At 48.7% G+C, this 20,599-nt stretch overlaps 1 protein-coding gene across 1 annotated transcript in view; it reads left to right on the top strand.

Moving 5' to 3' along the window:
- The first annotated feature begins 3,699 nt into the window (after nt 1-3,699).
- Nucleotides 3,700-20,599, top strand: part of ADGRE1 (adhesion G protein-coupled receptor E1) — a 33,794-nt gene continuing 16,894 nt past the window's right edge. Inside the window, exons 1-10 of the mRNA XM_036890712.2 lie at nt 3,700-3,801; nt 4,889-4,951; nt 7,390-7,422; nt 11,946-12,095; nt 14,289-14,444; nt 14,623-14,742; nt 15,869-16,015; nt 17,989-18,138; nt 20,092-20,232; nt 20,320-20,457. Of these exons, the coding sequence (XP_036746607.2) occupies nt 3,771-3,801; nt 4,889-4,951; nt 7,390-7,422; nt 11,946-12,095; nt 14,289-14,444; nt 14,623-14,742; nt 15,869-16,015; nt 17,989-18,138; nt 20,092-20,232; nt 20,320-20,457 (1,129 nt within the window). The 5' untranslated portion in view covers nt 3,700-3,770. The remainder of the gene's footprint in view (nt 3,802-4,888; nt 4,952-7,389; nt 7,423-11,945; nt 12,096-14,288; nt 14,445-14,622; nt 14,743-15,868; nt 16,016-17,988; nt 18,139-20,091; nt 20,233-20,319; nt 20,458-20,599) is intronic.

The following is a 20,599-nucleotide window of genomic DNA, read 5'->3' as shown; positions in this document are numbered from 1 at the left end:
ATTTCCTCTGCGCTGGGCTTCCCCTTCTTCTCCCCCATGCCTGCAGGGTCTCTGAAGCTCAGGTTTTATAGCCCTGGTCACCTCTTTTGGGTTTAAAAAGTCACTCAATCATTGACCAGGACCCCAGACCCCATCTGTAGGAGGTAGAATCATGACCACACACACACACCAGGTTGTCCCCATCTTAGTCACTGGAACCTGTGAATATGTGGCCCTACTTGGCAAAAAGGACTTTGCAGATGTGGTTAAGTTAAGGATCTTGAGATGGAAGTTTATTCTGGATTATCTGGGTGGGTCTCATGTAATCATAGGGGTCCTTTTAAGAGGGGGAAAGGAGAGTCAGGGAGAGAACAAAAAATTATATAAATATACATATAATAAAGTAAAAAAATTACAAATATATATATAGAGAGAGAGTATATGAAGGAGAGATTGAGGTTAATCTACCTATGGAGAGAGATTGAGATTTTTCTATCATCTCTCTCTCTCTCTCTCTCTGTCTACCTACCTGTACCATCTGAGAGAGAGAGACAGACAGACAGAAGATGGAAGATGCTACCCTCCTGGCCTTGAAGTTGAAGGAAGAGGCCTTGCGCCAGGGAAGGTGGTACCTCCAGAAGCCGGAAAAGGCAAGGAATGTATGGCTTTCGCCCTCCAGCCCCCAGGAGGATGCAGCCCCGTTGACATCTTAACTCAGTCTCATAAGACTCATCTGGGACTCTGCTTCCAGACCTGTACCAGGAAACATTTGTGTCACTTCAAGCCACTAAGCGCATGGCAGTTCGTTACAGCAGCCGCCGGAAGCTCACACACCTCTCATCCTGTCCTCATCGCCAGGAGGAATCTGGGCTTGCTGGGAAAACTTCCCAGCTCCTCAGCTCAGCCTCCAAAGGTCACCTCCTCTTTCTGTCTCAGAGAGGCCCCCCCCAGCCGCCGACCGACACCCACACTTCCCCTCCATCCTGTCCCTAATTCTCTCTGTGTTCAGAGCCCCTGCCTGAGACCAGACATCCACTCTTTTCTCTGTGCTGGATGAGGCCCCAGCTCCTCCCTGTCTCCCCACCCACAGCCACATCCTGTTACCCATTCTACACGGGGCATATGTTGTAAAATACCAGCCTGACCGTTACTCCCTTGCTGAAATCCTAGCTATTGCCCTGAGGGTAAAATCTACACTCACACACGTTAGAAACTCCTGCACGAAAAGACCTTTGCTGACTCCCCAATTCAGTCATCGCTGGTTCCAGACCTCCGAAGAGTAGCCGTGACCATTCAGCCCAGCAGGATAATAAGAATGTGACAATAATGGCTCATATTATGGAGCACCAAATCTGTGCCAGGCAAGATTTTGTGATTTTTATTACCTTAACCCACCAACCCTATGATGTGATGCGGTCTTGATCTGACCGATGGGCAAAATTGCTTCCAGAGGTACCAGCTATCGCTTGCTGTGTAACACGTGAGTCCCAAAATTCACAGCTTTAAACAACACATTTTTATTTTCTTATGGCTTCTGAGGGTCTGCAGGTGGCTTGGCTGGGTGGTTCTATACATCAGGGTCTCATATGAGGTCACAGTCAAGTGGGCTGGAGACTTTCTGACCTCTCGGTGGGGACGTCTCCATGTTGCCACGTGACACGGTGACCGGCTTCTCTCCAGCAAATGATCCTGGATAGACGGAGTGAGGAGGAAGCCACAGTGACTCTCGGCCTCAGCTGTCTCAGATGCCACAGTATCTGATGTCACATAAGGTCACATCCTCCTTTTTCTGTACATTGGAAGGAAGACAGTAAGTACAGCGAACACTCAAGGACAGAGGAATTAGGACCCTCTTTGAAGGGAGGAGTATCAGAGAATGTGTGGATGTATATTAAAGCCACCACCTTGGTCTTGCTGCCCCCAGGCTCTGGGGTCCACACTCCTGGATGCTCTGAGCAAGGGTTAGAGAAGAAAGGGCAGGTCCAGAGGTCACTTGCAGGTGGCAATATCACCCCACATCACCACAGCCCCTCCACCATGATGCCCTGGGACAGGGTCTGTTGCTATCCCCCTTCTCTGGACGAAGAAACCGAGTCACAGAGAGGAAAGTCACTTCCCGAGGTCACTTTGGGAAGACGTGCCAGAGTCGGGATATGATCTCCGTTCCCATCACTGTGAGACTCAACCCGTGGGGTTTTTCCAGGGTGCCAGGCCCTGTTCTGGGAATGTGGCGTACACCCACCCCTCGGATGCTCGCATCAGCCCCATGAAGTAAATCCTGCTGTTCTTCGGCCCATTTTACATGCGGCAATGTTGAGGCACAGAGAAGTCAAGAATTTGCCTGGGACCACACATGCCGAGCGCTGAGGAGATGGGATTTGAAGCCGTGGCGTTCTGGTCAATTCTGTTTATCCTCCTTGGTGGAATTTGCTGTGTTTTCACTCTGGCGCTAGCCCGCAGCCTTACTGGGCAGGCCCCCTAATGCCCAAACGGGGAACCATTGATGAGTCTTCTTCAGGAACCGCAACCCCAAGGGGAGCAGCATTCCACTGTGCCTGGAGCAAAAAGGGGCGCGTAAAACCAAGTGGGGCCGATCTCCCCAAGAACTTGGGTCTGGTCTTTGCGTGTCATTTTTGGCCTGTGGCAGATGCCTTTGCTGCCCGTTCACACCCACGAGTCAACCCCTCAGGACACACTAGACGAAACTTCCGCCGGCCGCCGCGTGTCCATCGGCAGAGTATGTTCTGGAGCCATTCTGCCTGCTTTGAGGCCGGGCCCGGGGTGTCGTGGGCTGATGCAGTTCTCAATCCACGACTGATGGGAGCTGGTGGATAAATACCCCAGGTCCCTTGCCCCTCGGTTGGCATAGAGTGTGCGCTCTGGGCTGCTTTCCAGAAGTCCCAGGTGAGATTAAGCTCTGGTTTCTCAACTTTCTTGATAACACACCCATGGTGGGCTCTTTCCATTCTGTCTCACTTCCTCCTCCCAGGTGAGAGTTTTCTGGGGTCACCTCCCCGATAAATGAGTTTTGCTGGCATCCTAGTCTCAGTGTCGGCTTCTGGGGCACCCTAACTGAGGTATCATGAGGCCTCCGTGTTTGAGAGGGCCTGTGTGCGTGTGTTGGGGTGGGCTGGGGGCTGGGGATGGCTGGGAGTTTTGCAGGGCGGTGATCAGATACAGTGGAAAGCCGAAGGCAGAAGAGGGAACAGACAAAGCTGTAGCCCTGGCGTCAGGAGGTCCTGGATTCAAAGCTCAGGTCCAAGTAATCTTGGGCAAGTTACATCCGTGCTCCAAGCCTCCATTTCCTCTTTAACTTTTTTTGTAAAACATGTGGGAGTTGAAATTAAATGCTGTCATCAGTGCATCTGTATAGTGCCTGGTCCATGTGGCTGTGATGGTTATTTTTACGGGGCAAGCTTGGGAGAGACCTTTGAGTCCAGGGCTTGCTTCACTGTGGGCAGGTGGTGAAAGCTCCCGTATTTTGCGGTGCAATGAAAGGTGCTGAGAGATGGGAAATAAATGTTGGTGGGGAAAGAAAAAGGGAGCAGGAGGGAAGGGAGGAAGAGGGAGAGAGAGAAGACCAGCTTTTCTTCAGTTTGGGGAAAGGAGAAAATGAGGGGTTTGCCACATGGTCCTTATTTAGTGGTGGCAACTCAGCAAAAAAGGGCCACGGTGCCCGGGGAGCATTGAGCAATTCTGGCTCCGCCCCACTCCTCTTCCCACACCCTCTGTTATTGAAAACCCTAAGAGCGGAGGAAAGGTTCCCCTCTTTGAATGACAGAAACAGCACGATGTGGCGCTCCGGCTTGCTTCTCTTCTGGGGTGAGTGTGAGCCTCAGTGGGGGGTTGTGCTGGGGTCGCCTGTTCTGGAAATAGGTGGTGAGGGAAAAGGAGGGGCACAGACTGTCTGTCCAGCCTGGAGGTCATAATTCTAGGCTGGTCTCTGCAAACACCTTCACTGGGGGACCCTTGACCAAAAAAATATCAGCTTGCGGAATTCCATCCATCAGGGGAGAATTTCTTGATAGCCATTCATTTGATGTGTGTTTCCTGAGCTCCTCCCCTGTGCCAGGTGCTGTTCCAGGCATGGAGGAAAGCGCAGTGGACAACCGCAGTCCTTGTTCTGATGGCGCTGACATCCTAGCGGGAGGGGCAGGCAGAAAAGAAGCCACCAGCGGTAACAGCAACCACCCATTTAGCTCCACGCCGAGTTCCTCAAAATCACTCAGATAATTGGGTCATGAATAGTCCCATTTTACAAAGGAGACAACAGAGGCAAAAGAAATTTAATCGCCCAAGAACACTTAGCCACTAAGGAGCAGAGCCAGGATTTAAAACCAGGCGGTTGGGCTCCAAAGCCTACGCTTTATCCCTCCATGCCGCTGCCCCAGACAACACATACACAAAAGGGTGACAGGGAGCGGGGAGCGCTAAGTTGTTACAGAGGCTGGGTTACCTTAAGGCAGGAAGTCAGGGAAGATACTTCGGAGATGGGGATGTTTGTGCCGACTCCTGAGCAGTGCGTCGGAGGCTTCCTGACGGACCTCGTATTTCTCTTTCTTCTGTAGTCAGTTTGTCTTGCTCTTGTTCATCTTCAATGCTGTGGTTTTCTTCATTTGTTTTGTGAGTTTTGCCCCCTTCGGGGAGATATCGTTCCTTTTGAGAGCTGGAACAAGTTTTGCACTTAAAAAAATGAAGATAACACAAACAAAAGGACAAACAAAAAGCACCGAAAGACACGAATTGTCGGGGCAAAGGTTATAAGAAATAACGTGTGTGTGTCACTCAGCTGGGTCCCTTCTCTAGGCTCACCAACCCTGTTTCTGAGGCCCCCTCAAGGGTATTTTCCAGGCTAAGCCCAAAGATCTTCTTGGCGGTTCATGGTGTTTATTTTTTGCTCTATTCACAGGGTGTTGTGGTATATATACCTGGGAAACATCCACATTCTCCCCATTGCAAACAGCAACGCCACGTAAGTTGGTCGAAGAGAATCCATATTCTCAATGGGGTGGGAGGGTGTTTTCTGGGGAGGAGACCCTTCTGTCCCAGGAGGCTGAGCCACAGCTGGACACTTGCAAGGAGCTAGGTAGGGGCGCAGCAAGGGATAAATAATATCCAGGTTTCCCGCTTCCCACTCCAGGCTCTTCCCTTGGTGTCTTAGACTTGCTGTGTGACTTCAGATGAGTCACACAACTCCCCTGATTGTCTGATTCCTCAGCCGTGCAACCCAGATAGCAAGGGTTCCTATCTTACAGGGATGTTGTGAGGCTTAAACATAAAGAGATAATTTTGCACCCCACCTGGGAGGTGTGAGAAGAGCTTTCTAAATGGTAGTGTGCCGGGAATGGGGATGGAATTTCCTCCAACTCCAACTCAGTGCGAAAAAAATGCATTTTTCAATGTTTTGATAAGTATTCTCATCTTCCACATAAGCTCTTGCTGGCTGGAGGAGGACGAACATCAACAATTCTTAGCGTTTTCTCAGTGCCTGGGTTTCCTGGCTCAGCCTTATTTGAGAAACTCGGTCTATATTGTGTGAAGTGATAACTGTTCCAATTTTCTTACCCAACTCTTATTCCTCCCAAGATGGCTTCTGGGTGTTGGCATAGGGGAGCTCAGGGGATGGTGTGGCCCTCATGTGTGAACTCTGGTGGGGGGGGGTGGTTTTGTCCACTGGTGGAGGCTGGCCCCATCTTGCTTGTCCAGTTATCCTCTCGGAAGCTCTGAATCTTCCAGGGGTCCGCGCCAGAGCTCCTGGTTTGCATGTTCAGGCTACAGGAAACCGGAAGAGGATTCTTGGGCCACCTGCTAGCTATCTCCCGTTGCTGGTTTTAAACCTCGGTCCCCTGTACCATGTTGTATGTGGCAACAGTGAAAAACAATCTTCTCTTCTAGACTGGGAGGGTCCCCCTGGCTTTTGTTGGGGGAAGTGGGACCCCGGCCTTGATGCCCTTAAATTCAACAATTTCTGTCCGGAAGTTTCTGAGATGACCCATTTCCACCTATGCTTAGCCTAGAAGAGGGCTAGGAATCCCCGGGAATCCTCATCCTATTTCTCTATTAATCCCCCACAGTTTTCTCTCCTCCCCTATGAGAGTTATTTCCCTTACATCATATTCTGAGTCTTCTCTACACCCCAGCTTAATGAAAACCCTCTTTTCCAGCCCTCCAAGCCTGGTTACTGAAAATCTTTTTATGGAGATATAACATTGTGCCATTTTAAGGTGTACCATGTGTCGGTTTGATACACTGTATGTTGAGAAACGGTTACCACCATTAGCTAACGTCTCCATCACCTTGCATAATTACCATTTAATTGTAGTGAGAATATTTAAGATCTGGTCTTTGTACCTTTCAAATATATAATAAAGTATTTTCATTATGTTGTATATTAGATCCCCCAAATGTATTCTTATACCAAGAATATCGTCATGCTGGGAGGTCAGAAATACAACTGGGTAACTAGCGCCTGAACACTATGGTTTGACTCTTTTTGAGTTTTAAAAATTTCCTGAACGAGCTGAAATTCCTTTGGCAGAATGGGTTCAGGGGGGAAGCACAGTAGATCGTATATTGGCACGATCCCATTGGCATTAAGAACATTGTATGAATTTACACACTTATTTATATTTAATAATATATTTGCATCATTGAGTTTGTGAATAGGACCTGGCCTTGAAGGATGGTTCTAAGCTTTTGGACAGTGGTTAGCTCTGGGTATACGAATGCAGGGCAGGGAGAGACTCACTTGTAACTTTATGCACTTGTGCATTGCTGGAACTTCTTTACAACAAGCAATATTCACCTTCTTAAAGAAAAATAAGTGAAACAAAATGCACAAAAATAAGGATCAGCATCTGCATCTGGTTAGTTTCTGTAGACACAGAGGCTGAGATGAAGATTCTTGGGCGAGCAGTGTATTAGGGACAGGCCCTGAGCAGACATGTGCAGGGAGCTGGGGAAGCAGGTTGCTGCAGGAGGAGACACCAGCCACTCGGAAGGCATGTCAGGAGGCGCCCAGCCACAGCCTGACCCCCAGGGAGCTCTGGAGTGTGACCTGTGCCTAGAGGCTCGCTGCTCAGAGGCTCGGGGGCAGGCTATGCTGGTTTTCTTCTGCTCCTGTCACTCGTTGCTTCCAGGCCAGGGAGACAGCAGGGCGGTGGGCATGCCAGCCGGGTCAGGTGCAGCCTTGAGTGGCTACAATTACCTGCAAAGTGTGACGATCTGATGTGCTGATGGCGGTAAATCCCCAGGAAGGGACTGGGTCTTCCTCTAGACACATTCCTGTGTTCATAACCGCCACTGTGGACATTGTCACTCAGGGACATGCAGAGACTGGCTGGGTGAGAGGTTCTGGCCCCCAGCCAGCTCCCAGAGGGCCTCAGTGATGTCCCTTCCCTCTGCTTGCAGGTTGGTGGCCGTGGGAGACGTCGACAAGGAACGGTAAGAGACTCGGCTGACTGAAGGTGCTTAGGGCTCGGGCCAGTGCCTGGGTTTTGTCACCTGATTAATGGTTTGGGGACAACCCCTCCGTCGTGGGATCAGTTCCATGTGGAGCTACGAAGGGTGGGATCAGGGGTCACGCCCACTGGCTTCCAGTCTTGGTTCCGGTGCTCATGGACACAGGGACCTCGGGGAACTCAGGAAACTCCCCAAGATTTCAGTTTCCATGAAAACCCGCATAAGAGGAGTGAATCCAACGGGGGTTTGGTGAGGATTAAATGAAGGAGGTGACACGTAGTGCTTAGAACAGTACCTGGCTCTGTGGGGGGAGCACCCCTGGGCCTCACCCCTGGCTTTGTTAGCCTTCCTCCTCCCCACTCGTGCCCCTCAGAGAAACATAAATTGTCTGGTTCTTACTGGCTGGGCTGCAGCTGAGCCCAAGCTGGTGGCCGGTGCCGGGGCCCAGCCAGGACCCCCGGACGCCCTCCCAGAGTCTGTCCATTCTGTTTTGTTCTTCTCCTGCATCCTGACCTGCTCGGTGCCCTGGTGGCTACACAAACTGTCTTGAGCATCCGTTTCCACATCTGTGAAATGAAGTCACCTTGAATTTGGTTGACCAGCCAACCTGGCTTGCCCCAGGGGAGAGGATGGTTTCCCGGGACGCTGGGCTCTGAATGCTAACACCCAGGAAGTCCCAGGAAAACTCTGTGTCTCTGTCATCCCTGCCTCGGAGCATTGCTGTGGGGCCCCAGAAAATGGAAGTAAGGGTCTGGTGCATGGAAGTTGCAACGAAGTGGAAGCAAAGTCTCTTTGCTTCTCTGAGTCTTATTTTCTGCTTAGGTCAGTTAAGTGGCCATATGTTTCATTGTTTTGCTCGTGACTGACGAGCTTGTGTCTCATGAATTAAAGTGGCTTCTGCTCTGGTGCCCCTGCTCCTTGACCTGCAGTAGCCACCAGAGGATGTGTATGAGCCCCTGAGTCGGTGCCCCATCCTCTGCCTACAGCCCTCCAATGCTCCCACCTTCCTCTGGGGCAAAGCACAAGTCCTCCCATGGCCCCCAATCCTCTCCCTTCCCCCTCACTCACTCTGCTCCAGACACACAGTTCCTGTCAGTGTTCCTCCAACATGCTAGGTATAGTCCTGCCCCAGGGTCTTTGCACGGGCTGTTCCTCTGCCAGGAATGCTCTTCCTCTGCATATACATATGTCTCCCTCCCTCCCCTTCTTTATGTTTCAGTTCGTGGGTCATCTTCTCCGTGACATCGTCTCATTTTTGGCATTGTATCCCTTACCCTCACCTCTCCAGATTAGCAACTCTATGGAGGTGGGGAATTTTGTGTGTCTTGTGGCACTGTTGAATTCACAGTGCCTAGAATAGTGCCTGGCATATTGTAGGTGCTTCTATTGGTCCGGATTATCCAGAGAAACAGAACCAATAGGATGGATATATACATATATATGTCAGTGTGCAAATATGTAAAGCCTTATAATAAGAAATTGGCTCATGTAATTAGGGAGGCTGCCAAATGCTAAGGTCCGCAGGGTGAGCTGCGAAAGTCCTGAGGCGGGATAGAAGTTGGGGAGCGGAGCGAAGGTGGGCCTGGGTGTGGGACGGGGCAGGAGCTGAGCGGGAGAGGTGGACAGGTGTCCGGTCACGCAGCCCTGGGTTGTCCTCCTGGTTTTGGGTGGCCTCACGCTGTGAGAGACAGAGCTGGAGGCAGGGAGTACGGGCGGCTCAGAGCGGAGAGGCCGCAGTGGTCATACACCAGAGTCAGCAAAGATCATGGTTGCCTTTGCAGATGAAAGAGGAAGCTGCTAATGAGAAGAGAGAGAGCATCAGAGGCATCCTGCAGGGTAAAGAGAAATAAGCAAAGAGCCTGGTGCTCCAGCCCCTAATAATGATAATCCATCCTTTACATTTTTACGGTGTTTGATAAAGAGCTTCCTCGTCCTGCCAACTGACGCTGGCATTATTGTCCACTCCTCTCTTGAACACCCCAAATCCAGTCGGCCAGCATATCCCATGCTTTCCGTGGCTCTCGCCTGGATTGTGTCTGCCTTCATCGCTTACCCGGACAAGTAGTCACCTTCCCCCCGGTCACCTTGCACCTGCCCCTCTACTGCCCAATGGCCAGAAGGATCCCATGAAAACTTAAGTCACGATGTATCTCTCCTCTGTCCAGAACCCTTCCGTGGCTCCTACCTCTCTGACAAAAAGCTGGTTTGGGCTTCCCATGGCTCACAGGTGCGGGTTAGAGGTGATCACTGAAAAGCTTATCACACAAATGATGGAGCGATTATGTGGGGGCCACCAAGGAGCTGTGGGGACATCAGAGAAGGCTTCTTGGAGGAAGTGACTTTTAAGCAAGACCTGAAGAATGAGTAGGAGCTGGCCAGGCAAAGCAGAGGCAGAGGTGCTACTTCTATAGCTTTTCTTCTTCCTTCCTAATTACAACCCTTAAATAGAATTCGTGCCTCATATCAAATTTACCGAGTATCATAATTCTTCCAAGTGGTAAAGATACCTCAAGACAAATGCTGGGCATAGAAGCCACAGGGCATAAATATGCAAAGAAGTAAAAAGCTAACCTTTTCAAACAATAAGGCTTCCCTCTCACTTACCAACTTCACATTTCCCTGTATGGCCCCGGAAGATGACTGGTTAGCCAGAGACGGGTAAGATTCCTCAAGGGAGGAACAACCTAAGACAGGCACAGTCGCAGGGGGGCCATCAGGTGAGAAATTGGGGATCAACAGAGGTGAGGCTTAGAACCTCACCCCACCGTTCTGAGAGAAATCTTCTGCATACGTGGATGTTTTATTGCCCTGGTCTAGCTTGGATTAACACATAGTCTACAGGCACACACCTGATCATCTACATTTGCTCTCTTACAACACTAAACTATGTTTTCTACCTTTATCTCGTATCTACCTACCACTTCAGCATTTTATTAAAAATAATAATAATAAAGAGAGAAATGTGGTATTCACATATAAATCAAGTATAAAAATCAAATGAGTATTCATATTTGAACTGACTGTTTATAGTTCATAATGCATGAGCAAAACCGAAGGTTTCTGTGATGGCTGCCCTTGTACTGCTCACCATGTAAGAACTTATTCACTATGTAAGAATTTGTTCTCCATGTAAGAACTTGTTTGTTATGCCTCAGAAGATTGGAGACTGACGAAAATTAGGCTTGGGGTGGATTAATGATTGTGCATTGAGCATTGACCCCCCTATACAGAATTTTATTGTTGTTAACAACCATTTGATCAATAAATATGAGAGATGCCCTCACAAACAAACAAACAAACAAACAAAAAAGTACACACTTCCAATGGTAAAATAAATAAGTAACCGGGATGTAATGTATAGCATAAGGAATATAGTCAAGATATTGTAACAACTTGGTATGGTGATAGCTGGTACCTAGAATGATCATGTATATAAATGTTGAATCACTATGTTGTACACCTGAAACTAATGTAATGTAATACTGTGTGTCAACTACCCTTCAATAAAAAATAATTATCTAAAAAAAAAAAAAAGCAGAGGCAGAGGGAACAGCATGTGCAAAGGCCCCACGGTAGAGAGTAAAGGGAGACTGGCACAGGATGAGGCTTCACGATGTGGTCGGGTCTCATCAATGGGGCTGTGCGGGACCTGTTAAGTAATTTGGATTTTAATTGTGAGTGTGATCAGGAGCATCATGGGCTGTGTAGATGATCAGATTTGCCCTTTGAGGTGACCGCTGTGTGAAGACAGGGACTGGTGGAGGCGGTAGGAATGTGGAATCCAGAGGCGATCTGGACCCCAGGCATAGCTGTGGAGATGAAGAAAAGTAGATAGATGTCCATAGATATTTGGGAGGGAAAATCAACAAGACTTGGGGCTCCATGGTTGTGAGAGTGAGGGCTAAATGGGTAAACTGAGGTACAAAGAGGTGAAGTCACTTGTACCTCTGGGACCAGCCTCATCGGCATCATTCCACGGCCCAGCGTCGCCCACTGTCGTCAGGGACCAGCTTTATCAGCGTCTTTCAGGAGTTTGTCGGAAATGCAGAAACTTATGTCCTTCCCCAGACCTGCTGAATGAGCATCTGATTTTCCCAAGCTCTCCTGGGGTGAGACAAATGCTGTCGGTCTGCAGGCCACATTTGGAACCGCAAGGATCCAGGCGACTGCTTGTCTGCCTTTCATGTACGCGCAGATGACCTGTGTGACCTGCTGATTCTGAGCAGGCGATCTGGGGCGGGACCTGAGATTTTGCACTTCCGTCAAACTCCCAGGTGATGCTGGTGCCACTGGCCCGAGCACCACACTGGGTGTAGCAAGGGTCCAGGGCCTGCGAGGTCCTTGACTGAGCACCCTGTTCACATGCTCGGGGATCAGGGGTTAGGATTTCAACATGTCCTTTTGGGGGACCACCCGTGAGAGTCGCCTTCTTCCCTCCCACACCAGCTCTCCCTGCAGTCCTGCTGGGGTGCGCTCACCCCGGCTCTTCCTTCTGTGCCGCCCAGGTGTGGATGAGTGTTTGGCGGACACCACCACGTGCCCAGCGTTTGCCACCTGCACCAACACCCCGGGAAGTTACTACTGCACTTGCAAACGAGGCTTCCTGTCCAGCAACAGGCAGCTGCGGTTCAAGGGCCCGGGAGTGGAATGTGAGGGTGAGTCCTCGTCCCCCTCAAAACCCTCCGCATTTGGTAGGACACTCAGGCGGCCGCTGGCCAGCTAGTGGATGGACATATTCTTCACTTGTTCTTTCTTCTCCAAATGTCTTCCTTCCTCCTTCCCGACCTTCTTCCCTCCCCGTCCCTTTCTTTCTTTTATGGAAATGGTCACTAAATTTCCAATAATTGGAGACTAGCTTCAGGATGAAAATAAAAGTAAAAAAAATCATGCTATTTGTCAACACCCAGAAATAACCACTGATTTCGTTTGGGGAACCCCTCTTCTGGTTGCCTCTCCGTGTAGATACTATGAATGTCTAACATTTATTGAGTGCCAGGCCCCGTGTGAAGGGCTTTCTGTGCATTTTTATGTTGAAGCGAGCGTAGGCATTGTGATGGTTGGCATTGTACGGAGGAGGACATGAGGCTTGGAGGGCTGAAATAACTGGTGTAGGGTCATGTATTTGCACTGGAATTCAAACCCAGGTCTTTCTGACTCTAACGGTAGTCTCTCAACCATGCTACCTATTTGCACCTCTAGTTCTGAGGTGTTGGGGGAAATGTATGTCATCTCTCTAAGCCTCAGTGTCTCCATCTGTAAAATGGGTGCATCAGAGTACCTACCACAAAGGACCATTGGGAAGATAAAATGCAATAATGTGTGTAGTGTGCTAGTCCCAAGAGGTACTACTAACATAAATAATATACATCAAAATAGTTCCTAGAGTAAGCTGAGCGTTTTCTTAATGTGTATTCTTTATATTTTAGACCTCAGATCTCCTCTTGACAGTAAAGATCTAAATATGCCTCTAAAAAGACCAGGGTTCAGCAAGCTCTCTCTGGAAGGTCATAAATATTTCAGAGATTGCAAGTCATATGACCTCGGTCATAACTAATTGTAGTGCGAAAGCAGCCATAGATGGAATATAAATAATTGGATGTGACTGTGTTCCAATAAAACTTTATTTACACAAACAGGTGGTAGGCCAGATTCGACCCATCAGTTGTAGTTTGCTGAGCTCTGAATAAGACAATTCATTTCTAATATTGTAATTCCCAGAGAGCCCCAAACATCCTTCTTTACCTTTGGGCTACAGTTCGTGGGTTAGTCAGAGAGCTCAGCAGTCACGGTGGGCCCTGGGTTTTAAATGTGGGGTAAATAAACATTACCCATCTAGAAAAGGATGGATACGCCAACAAGGACTTTGCCTACTTTATGTCTTTGACCCCCAGGACGGTGCCTGATACATTGTGAGTACTCGGTAGGTATTTGTGGAATGAAGGAACATGTTCTCTTATTCTTTATATCAACTCCAAATTTAATCATCCCGTTATTGACAGGCACTTAGGTTGTGTCTGATGTTTTACTACTTCAGACAAAGCTGGAATGAACATCCGCCTTGATCTGGTACACTGGCAACTCCAGATTGCTCTGTACAAGGGGCACAGTTTGTGGGGAGGGGGGCTACAGGCCATGGCGTTGAAGCTGTGTTTGCATGGCAAGTACATAGCGAGTGTTTGTTTAGGGTGACTTGGCGGAACAGGGCTGAGGAGGCTTGGGGAGGGCCCCCGCCTGGTACCACGCCTGCACAATTCTGTGGGTGTACTTCAGTGAGCAAATCCCTAGCACAGGCTTCACAAGATGCTCTTGTTACCTATTGCTGGGCAGCAGGCCACCTGCGAACTCAGCATCAAACAACAGTAATTCATTTTGCTCATGACTGGGTCTGCCATTTGGGCTGGGTTCAGTGAGCATGGCTTATGTCTGTTGCACACAGTGGCCGTGGAGTCGGCTCAGGCGGGGGCTAGAGGATCCGCTCGGACGTGGAGCCTTTCACACGGCTGGCAAGCTGGTGCTGGCTGTTGGCTGGCTGCTCCACCAGGGCCCCATGGGCTGGAGGTCTTAGTTCTTCCTCATGTGAGCTGCGCTGGGCTTCCTCGCAGTATGGCAGCTGAGTTCCGAGAACAAGGTGGAAGGGCGTTGTATTTCCATGACCTGGTGTCGGTACATCATAGTCACACACAGGCTCAGATTCAAAGGAAGGGATCCGCACACCCTCTGCACGATGGAGCACCGAGTTCACACGGAAGGAAGGGCATATGGAAAAGACTGTTTCTGTCACCTTTGGAAAATACAGTTGGTGGCACAAGATGAGACAAACGTGTAACTCTGACTCTTTCTGCGTTCAGATATAGATGAATGTTCGTGGAGCCCCCCGCAGTGTGGTGCTCATTCCATCTGCAAAAACCAGCTGGGGAGGTACAGGTGCAGCTGCATGCCTGGATTCTCTTCTCCCACTGGAAATGACTGGGTCCCTGGGAAGCCAGGCTCTTTTGCCTGCACAGGTAACGCTCTCAGGCTCCCAGCCGTGGGTCATTGATGGGCAGCTACCGTTCAGTTGGATACATATGTTTCTTTTCTTTAAGTGGAGCTGCATACAGCAGAATGCACAAGTCTTAGTTGGCTACATATGATTCTGACCTTAGACACCCCATCTTTTCCTCACTCTCCTCCTCTCCTCAGACATCAATGAATGCCTCTTCAGCGGGGTCTGTCCAGAGCACTCGGAATGTACCAATTCCTTGGGAAGCTACAGTTGTAGCTGCCGAGCTGGATTCATCTCTAAAAACTCCATCTGTGAAGGTATAGAAGACCTGCTCTTCTTTATTTACCTACTGAGTTCATTGAGAATCACCTCAACTGATGATCCTGTGAAATGGGGATTATGAGCCTCATATTACGGATGTGACAATTGTGGCTCAGAGAGGTGAAGTGACTTGCCCAAGGACATGCAGCTATGAAATGGAACAGCCGGGATTTGAACTCTGGTTGAGGACCTACTATGAGCTGAGCCATGGATCAGGCAGTACTTGAGAATGATAGAGGGATCTGTTGCTAGAGTGATTTTTTTCCCCCCTGCATATTGACATTGTCTGGAAACGTTTTTGGATATCATAACCGGAGGTGGTGGTAAGGTTGTGTGTGCTGCTGTCATCCTGCGGGTAGAGGCCGGAGATGCTCCTAAACACCCAATCATGTGCAGGGAAGCCTCCACACAACCAAAAATGATCTGGTCCCAAATGTCAGTAGTGCCGAGGTGTAGAAACTCTGTTGTCATAGGGAGAGCTCAGACTGCAAAACCTTTTCCTAAAAGGTGTTTGAATTAAGACCCTGAGAGTTATCCCGATCCTTCCTGCACTCCCCTTTTAAATCAGTCACATGCTTTTGGGAACTGACCTGCTAAATATGTCTTGAATCTGTCCACACTCCATGCCTGATTCAGGCTTCATCATTATTGCAGCACTAATCTCTCCCTTTCTCCAGTCTTGTCCCCTCAAATCCACCTTCCTCACTGTGGCCAGAATAGTCACACCAACACACAAGGGCTCCATGCCCCTGGGTCTGGCACAGCACCGTTATTCTCCATGTTTATCGATAGGGAGGGTGGCTCCATTAAGCACAGTAGGTGCTGGTCAAGCCCTTATCACATCCCATCAGCTTGGAGGCAGAGATTTTGGACGTCATCTCTGATTTTTCTAATCCATTTGTAGCAGTTAGCTATTGCTGAGTAACAAATCACCATTCGTTGGAATTTTTTTCTGATGGCCAAGCCTAACTGCAAGTTTAGGAAGAAGGGGAGAACATGCTGTGTTGGGGAGCACTGGCATTGTCTGCCACAGTTAAGAATGTGTAACATGAATCTCCGTTTTTACTCTCTTGTCCTCATGTCCTCATCTGCCTTGACCCGGTGTTCCCTTCCTCTCACCAGATGAGGATGAATGTGCCAATCCCAGAGTTTGCCCAGAGCGGGCGACTTGCCACAACAGTTTTGGAAGCTACTCTTGTGTCTGCAACCCAGGATTTGAATCCAGCAGTGGACAGATGAGTTTCAAGGGCCTGGGAGAGATGTGTGAGGGTAGGTGGTGGGGTCTGTTGGGGAATCAGGTCACAGTCTCTTTGCAAAGACAGCCGTGGTTGGGGAGGAGTCGGGGTGGGTTGGGCTGGTTCCAAGCCCTCATCTTTAAGGTGAAGTCAACAATCATTCATGCCTTCAACAAATACTTCTGGAGTCCCTATTAAATGGTAGGCACTCTTTAGGACCTGTGGGCACAGCAGCAAAAAACAGAGGCAAAATTATTTGTTTTCCTGGAACTCATCATCTAGTAATTGAGGGGAGACGGAAAACAATGACAACAAAATATCCATGCATATATTTTGTGTGAGGGAAGGTTCCTGAGAAGATATACAAGGAAAGAAAGGCAGAGAGGGAATGCTGGGAATTGGGATCTAATTTCAATAGAGATGTTGGTATTTGATAAAAAAAAAAAAAAACCCAAAGGCAGTGAAGGATTAGAATATTGGGTATTTGGGGAAGGGTGTTCTGGGAAGAGGGAACAACAGGTGCAAAAACCTGGAGGCAGGATGCCGGCCAAGGTGCTAAGCTCTTCCTCACACATGCTCATTCAGTTCTTGTAATAACATGATGGTGTTGGTGGTATTTTATACCCATGTTACAGATTAGGAAGCTTACCTTCCATTGTGTCAGGATCGCTCTCCCAGAGCCGAAAAGGTAGGTAGTAGGAGAGTCAGACAGGCCATCAGAGTGGAGGGTGCTCCCCATGCCCCTAACCACCACTCTATCCTGCCTCCCAGTGAGGCTGCCACTTCAGCAACTCAGGGTGGGCTTGCATAAGGCAGGCATCGATTTAACCACTGAATTCTCAGAGTCTGAGACTCAAGACAGCCTGGAAAGGTATCACCTAAAAACTGCAGACCCAGACATAGTCTGGATTTAAATTCTGGTTGTGCTTTTCATGAGCAATGGAACTTTGCACAGTTTTGAAGCCTCAGTTTCCTCACTGCAAAGTGGAAGTAATAGTAGTATGGACATCATAGTGCTACCATGTGTGTGTGTTGAGCTGATACATGGGAATGATCTACCTCAATGTCTGCCACAAAAGCAAGCTCAGCATGTTGTCAATTAACTTTTTGTTTTAGTTAACAAATACTTAGTACTCACTATTCTCCAGGATCTGCTCTGAGAGCCTTGCAGGAATCACCTTAGGTAATCCTCTGAACAGCCCTGTGGGGTGGGTACCATGATTATCTCCATCTGATAGATGAGGAAACGGATGCACACAGATGAATTCTCTTGCCCGGCACATTAGTTTGTTTGGACCGCCCTAACAAAGTAGAATAGACTGGGAGGCTGAAACAATAAAGATTTATTTTCTCACAGTTCCAGAGGCTAGAATTCTGAGATTGGGGTGCCAGTGAGGTCAGGGTCTGGAGAAGGCTCTCTTTCTGGCTTGTAAACGTCCTCCCAGAGAGAGAGCTCTTGTTTCTGCCTCTTCTTAGAAGGGCACTAATCCTACCACGAGGACCCCACCCGCATGACCTCGTCTAAACCTAATTATCTTCCAAAGGCAAACCCAAAGGGGATTAGGGTTTCCATGTATGAATTTGGGGGACGTGTTTCGGTCCATAGCACCAAGTAACACACAGCTTATAAGGGACAGAGTCAGGCTTTGAACCCGGGATATCCACCCTTCCACTCTGACCTTTGTTATTATTACTAATAATATGGTGATTCCTTGGGGAGGAATTGAGACTTATCAGGAAAAGAGGGGAGTGAGTTTGAGGCTGAGGGAACCCAGATGAGAGGATGAGCCTGCATAAACCTTCAGGTAATCAATGAATCAACGAGTTATGAAGGGATTTGAAGCAAAAGATGTCTCAAAATGCTTCCTTTCTGTAGCAATGAAAATATGTTTAAGACTGTCAGACAGGATGCAGGGAAATGCACGGGCTCGGTCAGTGTAGGGCTGTGCACTGCTCCTGCGGCCGTGGCATCCTTCACCCTTTGACTTAGACCAGTTTTCTGCCTAGATGTGGATGAGTGTTCCAGGAACTCGACCCTCTGTGGTCCACATTCTGTCTGCACCAACGTCCCAGGAAAATACAATTGCTCCTGCCTGCCTGGGTTTTTCTCGCCTGAATCTTGGACCCCTGAGAAACCAGAGGCTTTCAAATGTACAGGTAACTCTCCCATCCATGCTGAGGACTTCTCAGTGGATGTCACCATACCCTGCAGTGTAGTGTCATGACTTGTTCTTGTTCACGACTCTTCAGGTTGGCCACCTGATTTTCTGGGGCACTAACATGCCTGGCAGGTTAATGGTCTCACTTGTGAGGCTGGGCGTTGGTGCTGAGCTCTGGCTGGGAGCTCCCTTCATTGGGATGCTTGGTTTACCTCCGGTGTCTTTCCACGTGGCTGCTTGGGCTTCCTCAGCACATGGCAGCTGGTTTCCAAAAAGGACAGTTTTAAGAGGAAGAACTTTCTGAATTCTAAGAGTAGAAACTACCAGTCCTCATAAGGTCAGGTGTTGGAAGTCCTGGAGCATTACTTCTAGCACATTCTCTTGGTCCCAGTCACAGGGCAAACCTAGATTCAAAGGAAGGGAAATCAGACTCCCCACCTCGCTGGGGGAGCAACGTGTGCATATAGGAAGGAATACATACAAAGAGTTTCTGGGGTCCATCTTTGGAGGACTTCCTGCACTACAGGGCACATTTGTGTGCTTTGACCCCCAGGGAAAACCCATGCTTCTTTTCATTAAAAATGCTATATTTCTTCTTATTCACTGATCTTTGCTATCTGCTGGCATTGTTAGAAGCAGAACAAGACAGGAGTAAATTTGGAAAGGACCTTAGAGATAGATAAATACAGCTCTGGGGGCTCCCAGAAACCTCATCAGGTTGCTCATCAAAGGCAAGATAGCAAGCCAAACCCCTTTTTCATCAACCACTTCTTTTATTTGTTTTACTTATTTAGATATCTCTTCCAATGAAGAACGGTTTTCCTGGCTAAAAAGTTTTGAAAACCATGTACACAGTCCAGCTCCATCTGCAAAATATAAATTCTATCTGCTCTATTTCTGACAAGAGCTCACCCCATTGATGCTTTAACATGTCTGGTAGTGGCAAGCTCCCCCTGAAAGAACCCCAGTCCTTGCTTGGAGATGTCTTCTCTGATACCAAGAAAAAAATCCACTTCTCCATACTTTCCAACCGTGGTCAGTCTCATGTCCTCTGAGGTCTCCAAAATCAGTCTACATTCTTATTAGAAGGGCTTCTCCTCCTGACTTTCCCTTGTAATGCCCAGTGCATTATACCATATACCTGCAAAAGACCCCAGTGGATGTTGTCTGTTTATTCCTCTTGTTTTGTGAGTTGATGTAGAAATATGAAAGGTTTTGCCCTAAACTCCTTCCTTATTAAGTTTTCCAAGGACAGTCTATTCCGTATATCCTCCATGGCTCAGAGACCCTTAGAGTGAGAGGTAACTCCATGTTGCCACAGTGACCTCACATCGCCCTGTGGTATGAGGCCACTACTGACACTGGGACTGGATAATCCTTCGCTGCGGAGGGCTGTCCTGTGCACTGAGGTCGTATGGCAGGATCTTTGGCCTCCACCCATCAGATCCCAGTAGCACTCCTCTCCCCAAGTCATGTCCACCAAAAATGTCTCCAGCCACTGCCCAATGTCCCCTGGTGGGTAGCAAATTGTGCTCAGTTGAGGACCACTAGCTTAGCATAATAGAAATATCTTACTGTTATAATCCAATATGGATATACCCGGACAGTGGGCGGCTTTCCTCCACATGGTGATACAGGGGTCCAGTCTTTTCAAACCTGTTCATTCTTCTATCCCTTATGGCCTTTGTATCCCTGGTTCCAGTCAGTAGTGGGGAAAGAGAAAGGAGGCACACTGACTCCTTAACCACCTTGGCCCAGAACTGACAGATGTCTACCCTCTCACCTTCCATAAGTGAAACAAGTCCTGTGGCCCCACTGAGATGCAGAGGCTTCTGGGAAATGTAGTCCCTGGTTGGGCCACCATTTTTGAGTGACAACCCTATGCTGTGGCAGCATGACTTTTGTAGGATTGTCGGCCAGCTCCGCCTCACACTCTCTCGCTGCCCCACAGATCTTGACGAGTGCCCTGGCAAGTGCCCTTCCAGTGCCGCATGCACCAACACCCCTGGGAGCTACTTTTGCACCTGCAACACTGGCTATGCAGCAAACAACGGACAGTTGGACTTCACAGACCAAGAAGTGGAATGTAAAGGTGAGCAGACGGTTTGCTGGACACCCTTGGGAAGAAGTGTCTCTCCTGGTTCCTCTGGGTTGCTTGATATTCTCAAGTTCTTTGCAGATATTGATGAGTGCTTTCAAGATCCATCACGATGTGGCCCCAATTCTGTCTGCACCAACGTCCCGGGCTCTTATAGCTGTAGCTGCCTTGTGGGGTTTCGTCCCAATCCAGAAGGCTCTTTGGACTTCACCTGCAAAAGTAATAATCCCCTTGTGTGTCTTAGCAATGGAATCTGGGTTTTGCTTTGTAGTGTGTAGTTTGTTTATTTCCACACTGTATACTATGTCGATGGATGGGTTGTAAGCAGGGGATGGTGAAATTGGATTTGCCTTTTAATCAT

The sequence above is a fragment of the Manis pentadactyla genome, chromosome 12, assembly GCF_030020395.1.
Source record: "Manis pentadactyla isolate mManPen7 chromosome 12, mManPen7.hap1, whole genome shotgun sequence".
NCBI lineage: Eukaryota > Metazoa > Chordata > Mammalia > Pholidota > Manidae > Manis > Manis pentadactyla.
The sequence above is the reverse complement of the archived record's forward strand: the minus strand, read 5'-3'. Positions and strand labels throughout refer to the sequence as shown.